Below are 13,352 nucleotides of genomic sequence, written 5' to 3' on the forward strand. Positions count from 1 at the left end.
CCGCTGATATCAAAATTTGTCCATGTATGTTGGTGCAGTGTATACACCAGAAAACTATGATGATGTCATCAGTCCTGGACAGGATTTAGGAGAAGCAGCAAGTAAGTCTATGGAACTTTTATTTAGGTGGCGACACGTGACATTGCACAATACTGGAGGTTGATAGCTCAATGATGTTGCTTGTATTTAAGAAGATTGTCACTTAATGAACAACTGTAAATACAATGGCAGACTGAGGTCTTCAGCACCAAATATGGGGCAAAAATAGTTAAAATAGTTCTTGCATTAGATATTATTAGATGTATTTTAAATTAAAATTTATTTTATCTTCTTCTTCCACTTTTAGACTACAATGATGTGGTAGAGCTTCCTGAGGCAGAGGGATAGACCATTTGACAGAGACCCAAACAATGCATCTGCTGAAATGACTAAATCACGTTAAAACCTTTTGAAAGTCAACCAAAGATTAAACATTACCAAAATGTGTCTTTTCACATTTTTTTTATACTTTGCGTTATACACTCTCTCTCTCTCTCTCTCGATAGATAGATAGATAGATAGATAGATAGATAGATAGATAGATAGATAGATAGATAGACAGACAGACAGACAGACAGACAGACAAACAGATAGATAGATAGATAGATAGATAGATAGATAGATAGATAGATAGATAGACAGACAGACAGACAGACAGACAGACAGACAGACAGACAGACAGACAGATAGATAGATAGATAGATAGATAGATAGATAGATAGATAGATAGATAGTGTAAAGCTAATGCTGTGTTAGCTTTACACAAGATGTAACGGGACTGATGTCTTCCACAAAGTACCACCTTTGATCCGTCAGTCGGCAGAATATTATGCCAAAAGTTTTGCGGGTCATCTAGTTGTGAGACAAGACAAGCCTTTGAGTTCTTTTTGGTCAGCAGTGATTGTGTCTCACAACTCTCCCATGGATGCCATTTTTGCCCTGTGTCTTTCTTATTGTGAAATCATGTACATTGACCTCAACTGAGGCAAGTGATGACTGCAGTTCTTTAGATGTTCATCTGGGTTCTTGGGTGACCTCTTAGATGTGTCATTGATGCGCTTTTGGTGAAATTTTGGTAGGGCAGCCACTCCTTGAAAGGTTCACCACTGTTACAAATTTTCTCCATTTGTGAGTAAAAGCTCTCACTGTGGTTTGCTGGACTCCCAGAGCCAAAGCATTGTCTTTGTAAACCTTTCCAGACTGATAAATTTCAACAATGTTCCGCATCTGTATTAGAATTTCTATAGAACATGACATTGTCTGCTGTTTTTTGAGATCTTCTATCCTGCTTCACATTGTCAAATATTGCCACATTGAAGTGATGTTTAGATTCAACTGGCAGTAATCATGCCTGAGTGTGGCTAGTGAAATTGAATCTTATAGTCAATTAAATTTGGTTAACTGGTTGATTTACTAGCTAAGGTGGCAATTACTTTTTCACACAGGGCCAGGTAGGACAGCATTTTTCCTTCAATAAATGAAATATCATTTAAAAACAACATTTTATTTTTACTTATCTTTTGTCAAATATTAAAGTAAGTTTGATGATCACAGCACTGTACATTCAGTATTGCAAAATAATTATTCAGTTCAGTACTGATTGTGTAGCTCAGGGGTGCCCAATTTAGGTCCTGGAGGCCACCCTGAAGATTTTATCTCTAACCATAATGTAGCACAGTTGATCCAGTTATTGAAGGCCTTCAGGTGCATTTGACTAATAGAGCCAGTTGTGTTTGATCTGAACTATCCAAGGTGGTGAAACTCCAGGACCATAATTGGGCCTTTATACACTCACCTGCCACATTATTAGTTGCTTGTTAACATCCAGTAAGCAGCAGTTGTGTGGACGAAAATGCCTTGTTGCTGTTAGAGGTCAGAGGAGAATGGACAGACTGGTTAGAGATGATAGGCAACAGTAATTCAAATAACAACCAAAATCTCTGAGGAATGTTTCTAACACCTTGTTGAAAGTATGTCATGAAGAATTAAGGAAGTTCTGAAGGCAAAAGGGGGTCCAACCTTTTACTAGCAAGGCATACATAATAAAGTGGCCTGTGAGTATATGATATGGTGTAATAAGCAAATGAGCAGATATCCATATATCACTCTACAGAGCAGAGACACAGAATGTTTTAAGTTGGAAGTGTAGCATAAAAGAGATGATGTCATGCTAGATAGTGGTTGGTGTAGTGTAGTGGGTGACACCTCTGCCTTCTACACTGTGTGATTACTGTCATTAAAATATTGTTTCTGTTTTACTCTCTGTAGAGTTAGAATGTATTGTGTCTGTGCAACTTTGATGATCTTTGATGAACTTTTAAAGTGGAACAATATGGAAACGCTGAGAGAGAAAATACGGCTTAAATCATACATTGATGTACTCTTGACATTATATATGCAGCCATTACTGACAGCAAAGAATTTAGGATTTTTTTAATAATTTAAATTTTCCCAAGTTACATTAAAATTCATTTTAGTGTACCTACAGCATAAAAGTCAACATTTTATGCTGTAGGTACACTCTTAAAAAAGATGATTCTGTATAGAATCTGAAAAAGGTTCTGTGTAGCATCAAAAAGGGTGCTATGTAGAACCCTTTTATAAAAGAACCATTTAATCATGCAAGGGGTTCTTTTAGTTCTCATGGTTCAAGGCTATATGGAACCATTTCTTTATCAAAGAATGTTTGATGAATCACCTTTTTAAAGTGTGTATACAATCATTCAGTAAATAACCTCATCTATACTTGTATGGCCATAGAATTTTAGTAATGTTTTAACAGTATAATAAGTGTAGGATTGAATACTTTTACCACCACTGTTAATACAGTCAGTTAAATGAGTGTTACATTTATATAAGTGGAAATGTGCAATTCGATGAAATGTAGCGTGTTGTGATAATTCTTGTATTGATCGTTAGGCAGCTGATGTTAAACTGTATCGTCCTGTGAAGATTCCAGGTTTGGACAGACAGAGAAACCACACTCCAGAGCTAAACCATACTAAAGTCTCCTTTAATCACAATTCAGTTAATAAAATAATGGGAGAATAAAAGAAACTCAAACTTCAGATCCATGCTTGTCTTTATTTATTGTTTTTATTGCTTAGTCCAAAGGTTTTCATAGCTTCAGGTTTACATTCCAACACATGGTTCCACTGGTTTAATCAACTGACCTTGATCTTCAAACAACTGATCATGTGGGTTCCTGCTTTTGTTCCTGGTTAAAAAACATTAAATCACTTCAGCCTTTTGCAGATGAAATTGGACCCTCATTAAACACACTGTGCTTAGCCATCGAAGACCCATAACCTACTACTGAGACAGTTATAAATAGGCTACTCCACCCCCCTAAATTTATTATTATTTTTAATGAAGAACAGGTGTTGAATCTGTCGTCTCACCCCTGTCACCTGATAACAAATAACATCTCAGTGTTACAGTCCTTTCCAGCTAAAATCAACAACCTCCTGAAAAGCTATTCCTCAGAGCCTACCCACTGCATCCCTAAACCACAGAAATACCTTAAATGGCTGATACATCCCTACAAAACTCTGCTTTGTGCCCACTAGATTCTTCTCATACCTGTAATCCACTTTTTACAGCAGGAGAAACCAAAGTCTGTCTCTCTCCTCTGCACTGACATTAAAATGTAATTTACTATAATGACAAAGCTGATGGCTGCTTTATATCACAGCATATTTACAGTTGTGCAGTAATTCTGCATGTGATGTGGTAAATATGTGATCAGCTGATAAGAATCTGTTTGGCAGCTGAAGCTGTTCATCCTTTGAAGTTCTTGGTTTAGTGGAGGAGCAGGAAGCCACGTATCAGCAGGTGTGTGTAGAGGAACAGGGGAGAGAGAGAGAGGGCTGGGATGTGGTGAGGAGGGAGAGAGGAGAGTCTAATTGAGTGATCTTTATTTTGTCATTCCTCAACTCTTATACACTGGAACGTCTTGAGGTCCATGGTGCAACACGAACAGCAGAACATTACACATAACTACATACAGTGCAGATATACGGGAGGACAGTGAAACACCTACAGAATATACAATACATACACCAGATACATCAAACATACAGGACAATAAATACATGTGTATGTGTGTGTTTGTGAGTATCAATGTATGTGTACATCCATATTTGTGCATGAGTGGGTGAGTAGGTTATCTATGTGTGTGTGTGTGTGTGTGTGTGTGTGTATGTGTGTGAGACAGTGAGAGAGAGTAGGTTATCAGTTTGTGTGTGTGTATGTGTGCGTATGTGAGAGAGAGAGGGGGGGGGTGTGTGTGTGTGTGAAAGAGTAGGTTATCAGTGTGTATGTGTGTGTGAGAGAGGGTGTGTGTGTCTGTGTGTGTGAATGTGAGTAGGTTATTTGTTTGTGTGTGTGTGTGACAGTGAGAGAGAGTAGGTTATCAGTTTGTGTGTGTATGAGAGAGAGAGAGAGAGAGAGAGAGAGAGAGAGAAAAGTGTGTGTGTGTGAGTGAGTAGGTTATTTGTGTGTGTGTGTGTGTGTGTGTGAGAGAGAGAGAGTACGTTATGTGTGTGTGTGTGTGTGTGTGTGTGTGTGTGTGTGTGTGTGTGTGTGAGAGAGAGGTTAGTTGTGTGTGTGTGTGTGTGTGTGTGTGTGTGTGTGTGTGAGAGAGAGTAGGTTATGTGTGTGTGTGAGTGTGTGTGTGTGTGTGTGTGAGAGAGGTTAGTTGTGTGTGTGTGTGAGAGAGAGTAGGTTATGTGTGTGTGTGTGTGTGTGTGTGTGTGTGTATGCGTGTGTCTGTGTGTGTGTGTGAGAGGTTATTTGTGTGAGTGTGTGTGTGTGTGCTTGAGTGTGTGTTTAGATGTGTGTGTGTGTATTGAGTGTGTGTGTGTGTGTGTGTGTGTGTGTGTGTTTGAGTGTGTGTTTAGATGTGTGTGTGTATTGAGTGTAGTGTGTGTGTGTGTGTGTGTGTGTGTGTGTCTGAGCTGGTTATCAGTGTGTGTGTGTGTGTGTGTGTGTGTGAGCTGGTTATCAGTGTGTGGATCAGGTCTCTGCAGGTGCAGCATTAACGCTGTATTACACTGGAGTGTTTCCTCTCTCTGAAGTCAGTCTCCTGTATGTTGGTGTGTTTCTCACCGCACTGCTGCGAGCGTCTCTCCTAACACACACTCCTCTAGAGACGGAGGTGGAGTTCTGTTCATCAGCGCTGACGCTCTTTTGATAAATATGGAGAAAGAAAAAAACGCCTCCTCTGATTTGTCTCTGCAAATGTTTGATGATTTCCTCTCCTCTTTCTAATAAGGTCATAGTGAGTGTGATTGGCAGCTGTGGGGAGCCTCTCTCTCCCTCTCTCCCTCTCTCTCTCTGTCTCTCTCTTAGTTTCTTCAGTCTCTCTGGGGGAGTGGAGGTGAAGCTTGTTCTGCTGCTGAGTTCAACAGACTGTGTGCAGGTCAGAGGGAGATGGACAGCTGTGTGGCTCTCATTTTTCTGTCCATGATCCCACTCACCACAGCTGGTAAGCAATAATTGTCAACAAATGGAAAAATAGAAGCAATAAATAAAACTCTTAAATACACAGAATATTAATAAATACTACTCAGAGTAATAAGAACATCAAACAAGTAATTTTTTAGATTAGAATAATATTATTGTAAATGATTAATCAATATTTCCTCGGCAGTAAATTATCTCTGTAGTAGTACTAAGTTAGCAGCTGAGCATATGTGACCATAAACAACTTTTACTCCCTCTGGTATTTACATTTATTTATTTTTTTCTGTGTTTCTTTCATTCTCTCTCTGATAAACAGAAATAGTAAAGCTGGTTGATGGTGGCCGTCGCTGTGCTGGAAGAGTCGATATGTTTTACATAGGACAGTGGCTTACAGTGTGTGATGATTACTTGGATATAAGAGGTGCTGCAGTGGTGTGTAGAGAGCTGGGCTGTGGAGAGGTTTTAGATGTACTGAGTGATGCTCACTTTGGACCAGGACCAGAAACAATGTGGAGCTATACAAGGGCGTGTAACGGATCAGAGTCTACAGTGAACAAATGTGGAGCCAGAGATTTCGAAGAGAAAGAGCGTATCTGTGATACTACTGAAGGTGCTGGAATGATCTGTTCAGGTAAACTGCAATAATTCTCACATTGAAATTGAATTAATCTCTTTTCATTTGTCTTTTTTTTTATTACCTATCAAGCATCTGCATTATTTAAATCTTGGTAACACTACAATGTGGGTCCATACACAAACAAATCAAGAATGAATATAATAATTTTTTTAAATGAATAAAATGTTATGCTTTGTAACTAATTAAAAAATAGAAGTGATTACTTGTTCTCCCATTAGTAACAATGGAAAAAGGACAGTTTCAGAATTAGCGGTTCATGTGGAGTTGAAAATAATTCACAGGAGCATGTCATAAGATTGTGTGCTTTCCAATGTGGTGTGTTTTCCAAAAGATTCACAGCTAATTATTAATTAACTTCATCTTAGTAATGTTTGTTAATTAGCAGGTGTTTCCAAAAAAATGTTCCTAACTGAAAACTCTGTGAACTTTTTTTGTAAATGAATTACTAAGACACCTACTTGTCATCAGCGCTTTTCTCAGTCATTTTATATCACTGGGGTGGAACCTAAAGCAGCGGTAAACCAATGAGAGCACAGAAGAATAACAACTCACTCCTGTGATGGAATCAGATCACAGAGCAGGAGAAAACCTTCACTAAACACACAGCAGATGGATGAGAGAATGAACTGAAAGAAAATGAAAAAGCAAATAATTGACTTGGGATGCGTTTCCCAAAAGCTTCACTGAGCAACTACCATAGTTACATGATAGAGAGACTATAACTTTGAGCACTCTCTGTCCACTGTTACCACTATGGTTGCTCAGTGACGTGTAATTGCAATTACGTGAGGAATTTGACAGTGCTGAGGTGCAAGGACTGCCATTTTCACCATCTCTCGTGTGTATTCAGTTTCGCTTGCACAGTTTCTCAACCTCTTTCATGTATTAAACATGCATTACTCCTTGCGTTCCTCCACATATCTTTTGTCATGTTAGGCATTTCATAGATATAGAACATAATGCTAAATGTCATTCAAAGATTGGAATAATTGCAGTAGGAGACCCCAACTCACCAGTTCACCAAAAACCAATACATGAAAGCTCTTAATAAAATGAATAAGAACGTGTATCTCTTGCTCTGCACATGGGACCAAAATTAATTTAATATGCTTGTGATTACAATTTAACCATTTCCACAGAATGGTGCCATGTTGAATAACCATTCATAGTCATGCTGTGCTCCTTCATGCTTAAAACAATAAGTTTTCATAGACTTCTTTAGTGGGACAAGGCTGCTAAAATCTCAAACAGAAATTAAGTTGGCAGTCCTGCTGTTTCCAACGAGATTAGCATTAGTCTAGGTGGTTTTCTGTAGCGTGTGTTAGTTTTAATGAGTGAAGTAATCTAGTAAGTAAGTAACAAAGTAAAATTTATTTATACAGCACTTTTCACAGAGGTTACAAAGTGCTTTACAAAAACAAAAACACAGTGATAAACAAAGGACAAACACAAAAAACAAATACACATAGACCAAATACTACAGACCAAATACCTAAATGCCTGTTTAAAAAGATAAGTCTTTAGCCGTTTTTTAAAAGAATCGATAGCATCGGGAGACAAATGTGCAACAGTGATGTAATCTAGTCATCCAGTTTATGCATGTAGCTGCAATGCGGCATGGTCGAGGTAGCTGGCCCGAAGGTCTCGTAGCTGTGGCATAGTGCTGTTCATGCAACTGAACACCACCAGTCCAGGCAGCCACACAGCTGAAGTGTTGCGTCATCCAAGCAGCTGGCCCAGGCAGCCTCGTAGCCTTGACACAGCATCACTCAAGCGGCCAGTCCAGGCTGCATCCTAGTTATAATGTAGCATCACCCAAACTGCCAACCTAAGAAGCCTCTGAGCAACTGTTGGAAAACCACTCTTGGCCACTATGTCTGTGGTTATACTGGCAAGCTCCTCAGCCAGCAGGGGAACATTAAAACATACACACAAACAACACAAAACCAATGAAAAACCAATGCAAAGTGGCAGCCACATTGCTCCAGCATCCTTATAATGTAGCACACATGCACACTGTGTGAATTCTGTGTAATAGAAGTGTAGAAAGTATAGTACAAACTAAAGACAAACACTTGGGATTTGTTTCTGTGCAGTGCTTGATATGTTTCAGATTCAGTACTGTGTCCTCTATTTTGTCAGTTATGTCTCCTGCAACTGCTTTATGAATAAGAGAAGTGAGGAAAAATATATTACAGCTGCTCAGGTCGGCTAGAGTTAAGGGTACCTTAATTCCTATATTTAGCATCATCTACTACACAGACAGTGTTACTGTAGCTTTAATGAATGTTAGTCTCAGCCTCAGATGGAGGGATAGACAGGAGTCTACACAATATCTTGTGGTGTAAGTTAATGTATTGCATTTAAAGGTCTGTTATTTTTTTAAACCCACATCTAAGTCTGTGCTAAACCATTATACGTGTCATACCATTACTTGCAGTAACTATGGGGTGGAGGGGTATTGTATGGCCTAACTTTAATAAAAGAAATAACTAATCTATGAAAAAGTGTAAATTAACACATTCATATCAGTAATAAAAGAATGTTTTGTGTTCTCTGTTTGTCTCATTTTAGAAGTCAGGCTGGTTGGTGGTTCTCGTTGCTCTGGGAGAGTGGAGGTGCTTCATGGAGAGACCTGGTCCACAGTGTGTGACGCTGACTTTGACCAGCAGGATGCAGAGGTTGTGTGTCGAGAGCTGGGCTGTGGGCTTCCTGTGAAGGTGCTGGGAGCAGCTGCTTTTGGCAGAGGGGAGGGTCAGGTGTGGTCAGAGGAGCTTCAGTGTAGAGGCAACGAGTCTCAGATTCACTTCTGTCCAACATCATCTTCACTCAAACACAACTGCTCCCATGACAGCGATGTGGGTGTGGTGTGTGCTGGTGAGCACTGAATCTACTTGTGAGCTCTCAGAATCGAAACTAAAGGTCTTAATTTTATTTTTCCTCTGTGGTTAAACATTACATTTAACTCCCTGTGGCTCTGTGTGTATTTCATATTTTCTTCACTCAAAAAGATTTTTTATATCAGGTTATGATTTAATTTTTCATTAAATTTAAAATTTAATTAGAGGGAAGAAGCCCCCAGGGTAAGATGCTGCCCTCCTTATTTTCTCTTCTGAAGGGGCAAATCTGTTCTTAACCAAGCATGCCTATAATCTCATTCATTCTTTCAGAATTTCATCCGAATCCCTGCATTTATGTCATGTATTACTTTGGGTACTTTTTAGACTCAGTTAGCCCAAGTTTCACAGACTAAGTTGTTTATTATTATTATTATTATTATTATTATAAAAAACACAACCCTGTCTGGACTAAGCGGTTAATGATTAATGGTTAATGATGATGATGATGATGATGTTGATGATGATGATGATGATGATGATGATGATGACTAATTAATAAACAATTCTGACGTTTAGCTATTTTACTTTTATTCACCTTTTGTTGACAGAGGCCTAATAGAAGAATATTTGAAAAATGTGAAGACTAGAAATGGTTTGACATGACAATGAGACGGAGGCCTATAAAAGCGGATAAGGTCTTTTTTGTGCTCGATAAACACAATCAACTACTGTTCCAGACTGTGTATAGGATTGTTGTCGTCATCATACACCTTCGGCGGGGGGGGGTCCCACTATGTTTTTATACATATATATATATATAATTTAGTAGCCAAAATATTTGACATCTGATTTATTAATTGTAACATTGGATAAGCAGGACATGGAGCAGGATGCATATGTGTGTTAATCATAATCTATGGATAATACCAGAAGAAAAATGCACTGTGTAATTACTGGGTTACACACAAGACACAGGTAAGATACATGATGGTTAACAAGAAGGGAAAGCAGACAAAGACGAGCAGGGCAGGACCGGACGGTGCTCAGAGAGCAGCAGCAATGCAGCACTAGGTTCCATAGCACCACCTAGTGCCCCAGAGTAATAGGACTCATGGCTACTTCACTGGTGCTCTCTGGAGCACTGGCAGCAAGTCAGGGAACTCAGAATCTGGAAGGTCAGGAAAGACAGAACCAGGAGCGGACACTGGAACTATCTTTGGTATTTTCAGGTGCAGATGAAGCAGCGTTGTTATCCTCTGAACACTGGGGACCAATAAGAGACCCAATGCTACCTTGCTAGTACTCTCTGGAGCACTAAGCAGCACTGTGAACCAACAAGTCCAGCAAGTCAGGGAATTCGGAGTACAGCAGGTCAGAGGTCACAGAGACGAACAAGTCAGGCAAGTCTGTACAACAAGCCGAGGTGGAGCAGCGTTGTCAATAAAAATAAAACATTTCTTGTTTCCAAGCAATAGTAACATCAAGAATTAAACAGTCAATAACTATAGTGACCCTTTAAACACAAATTATTCAAAAATGCTCTGAACTATTCTCTGTTGTGTATGTATTGGTAACACAATAAAAGTACACTCTCATGCCAAAAAAAACAAACAAACAAAAAAAACAAACATAGGCCAAGCTCAAAATGGCAACATACTAATACTATGATGGTCTTAAAAATAAATCATTAAACAAACCGATAAAGTTATTTAGTATGGTGTAGCTTTTCCCTTTGATTATTTTAAAGACTGAAGGGTAACCCTGCAGACAGCCTTTTACAGACAGAAGAATCAACATTGCCCCATTCAGCATTTATTGCTTCAGACTTGAAAAACTTGGCCAAGCTGATTAATGTATGTGACTCAAAATTAGGAGAGTAAGAACTAAGCACTAATAAACAATTTATTGAAGTTTATAATAATGTATAATTAAGTAATAACTAATACATCATAACATTTTAATTAATGTTACTAAATAATTCACAAAAATAGGACAAATATTAGATTGGTCTTTAATGAATTAATTTAACTATCACTTAGCCATTAACTAAAGTCTCATGTTAACATTTAGGAATGGTTGAAATATTATTGGTGAACAAATGAAACACTTGATAAAGATATGTATAATTCAGTGTTGCCAACACTGCTCCTGGAATTTTCCTGCTCTATATGTTTAGGTGTTTAGTGTTCCAGATATTCAGGGCTGGACTGAAACTTGCACCTACTGGCAGTGTTCTTTTTTGGAGTGATACTATGGAAACCCACTCTTGGTTGTCTGGTTGTTTTGCATTCTTGCAAAGTTACTGTTAACCTGCAAAAGTAGTTTAAGCTAACGGCTCCAAAATGAAACACAGATGAACCCACTCAGATTTGTCTTTATTCTCTAAACTAATGCTTATGATGTCAGTTAGCCAGATGAACTTGCTTGATTGTGTAGGAAGTTGTTTAGACTTTCTCGCCAAGCTTGGACTAGCTTCCAGTGCTGATGTTTAGTGGTGTGGCCGCTGAGCCACCCTCTCATTAAACCACAGTGGCACTGACGCAACAGGGGAAGGAGCAAAGAGTTCCCTTTCTCTCTTCTGTCTTGCCCTTAACTGCAGTCAGCTGACACTGGTTTGTCATTGGCAGTGCGGGTTCAAACCACTTACTATGGGTGTAGTCTGCCCTTAATGCGAAATACTAGACATATACAGATCACAACATACATGAGCAACAAAGTTATTTCTTTCTATCCCTCTGTTGTACAGACAGTGTGAGGTTGGTGGATGGTGGCAGTCGCTGCGCTGGGAGAGTGGAGGTTCTTCATAGAGGACAGTGGGGAACAGTGTGTGATGATGGCTGGGATATGAGAGATGCTGCAGTGGTGTGTAGAGAGCTGCGCTGTGGAGAGGCTGTAGATGCATTGAGTGATGCTTACTTTGGATCAGGATCAGGCTTAATCTGGATGAATAATGTGGCCTGTAGTGGATCAGAGTCCACACTGAAGAACTGTAAATCAGCAGGATGGGGTAAACATAACTGTGATCATTCTAAAGATGCTGAAGTCGTCTGTTCAGGTATGCTCCTGTATTGTAATACATTTTTAATTGCGTTATAAGGTATTAATCATTTCTCATAAGCAGATAACTAATCCAACAGGGCAAAATAGTCTCTAAATGAGGTGTACTTGATAGTCAACTCAGAGATAACATTCATAACAATGATATATTGTTAATATTATATAATTAATTAATAATAGTTAATAATTAGTTAATAATTAATAATAATTGTTATCTAAAGAAAACTTGAGTTCTGTCTTAGCTGTTAGAAATTCTATAATACAACATATGAACACAAGGGTACAAAGAGTTTAAATATATAAAAATGCTTAAAAGAAAGATAGAGAAAGAGAAATGAAAGAGTGTAGAAAAAGAGAACAGTGTATACAGTGATATAAACAAGCTGAAGCAAGGTAATCTGAGAAACTGAAGAGAGATAGATCAAATCAAATATGCAGTATCATTAAGCTGCTTAAGTGAAAACCAAGAATAGGAAAAAATAACACCTTTTAAATGTAAAATCACAAACAACCTTGACAAACCTATATATCTGGAATTTACACCAAATTAAATTCTTCATAGTTTATAGCTTGAGACTTGCCATTATTCTACTATTGGAAGAGAAGTGGAGAGAAATTTATATTATCACTCAAAAATTTGTCCTTGGGTTCAGTTACTTTGGCCCGGCTGGGCCTGGCCTCCACTTTGTAATACTGGACAAAAAATCTACATTATGCCCATATCATACAACTGGTGTGTCCCACAACTTTGAAGATCATTCCAATGTCTCTGGCTTTTAAATTGAGACAAAACATGCCATGTTCTGTATAAAACTTACACACTTAAGAGAAAAGACCCCCTTTTAGAGTGCTTTTAAAGGAAGTCTGGTCTTGCCCCTAGGAAGGTTTCCATGTCCTCCTTATCCCTGGGGAAACCATGGTCACCTGGTTGTTGGGGGTCCAAGGCTGGAATCCAGACATAATCAGAAAGATGTTTTGTGGTTCCTACAGTGGTCGTACTTTTTGGAAAACACAGTATATATTTAAACAAATATTATGAATTTTTTTGTGCATTTTAATTAAAATACATCTTAATTACCACTTTCTCCATCTTGAAACTATTAATACTCTGTTCTCTCATAACATTTCAGGAGTCAGGCTGGTTGGTGGTTCTCACTGCTCTGGGAGAGTGGAAGTGCTACATGGAGGGACCTGGTCCACAGTGTGTGATGCTGATTTTGACCAGCAGGATGCAGAGGTTGTGTGTCGAGAGCTGGGCTGTGGGCTTCCTGTGGAGGTGCTGGCATCAGCTGCTTTTGGCAGAGGGGAGGGTC

The 13,352-nt window shown here is 38.8% G+C and overlaps 1 protein-coding gene across 1 annotated transcript; it reads left to right on the top strand.

Annotated features, from left to right (window-relative positions):
• Positions 1–5,408: 5,408 nt before the first annotated feature.
• Positions 5,409–8,850, top strand: LOC119263781 (soluble scavenger receptor cysteine-rich domain-containing protein SSC5D-like; the record flags this gene model as incomplete). Its single annotated transcript, XM_037540280.1, has 3 exons — positions 5,409–5,527; positions 5,822–6,136; positions 8,717–8,850. Coding segments are annotated over exons 1-3 (504 nt in total), but the record flags the coding sequence as incomplete, so codon positions are not given.
• Positions 8,851–13,352: the final 4,502 nt, after the last annotated feature.

Source organism: Pygocentrus nattereri, chromosome 1 (genome assembly GCF_015220715.1).
Source record: "Pygocentrus nattereri isolate fPygNat1 chromosome 1, fPygNat1.pri, whole genome shotgun sequence".
NCBI lineage: Eukaryota > Metazoa > Chordata > Actinopteri > Characiformes > Serrasalmidae > Pygocentrus > Pygocentrus nattereri.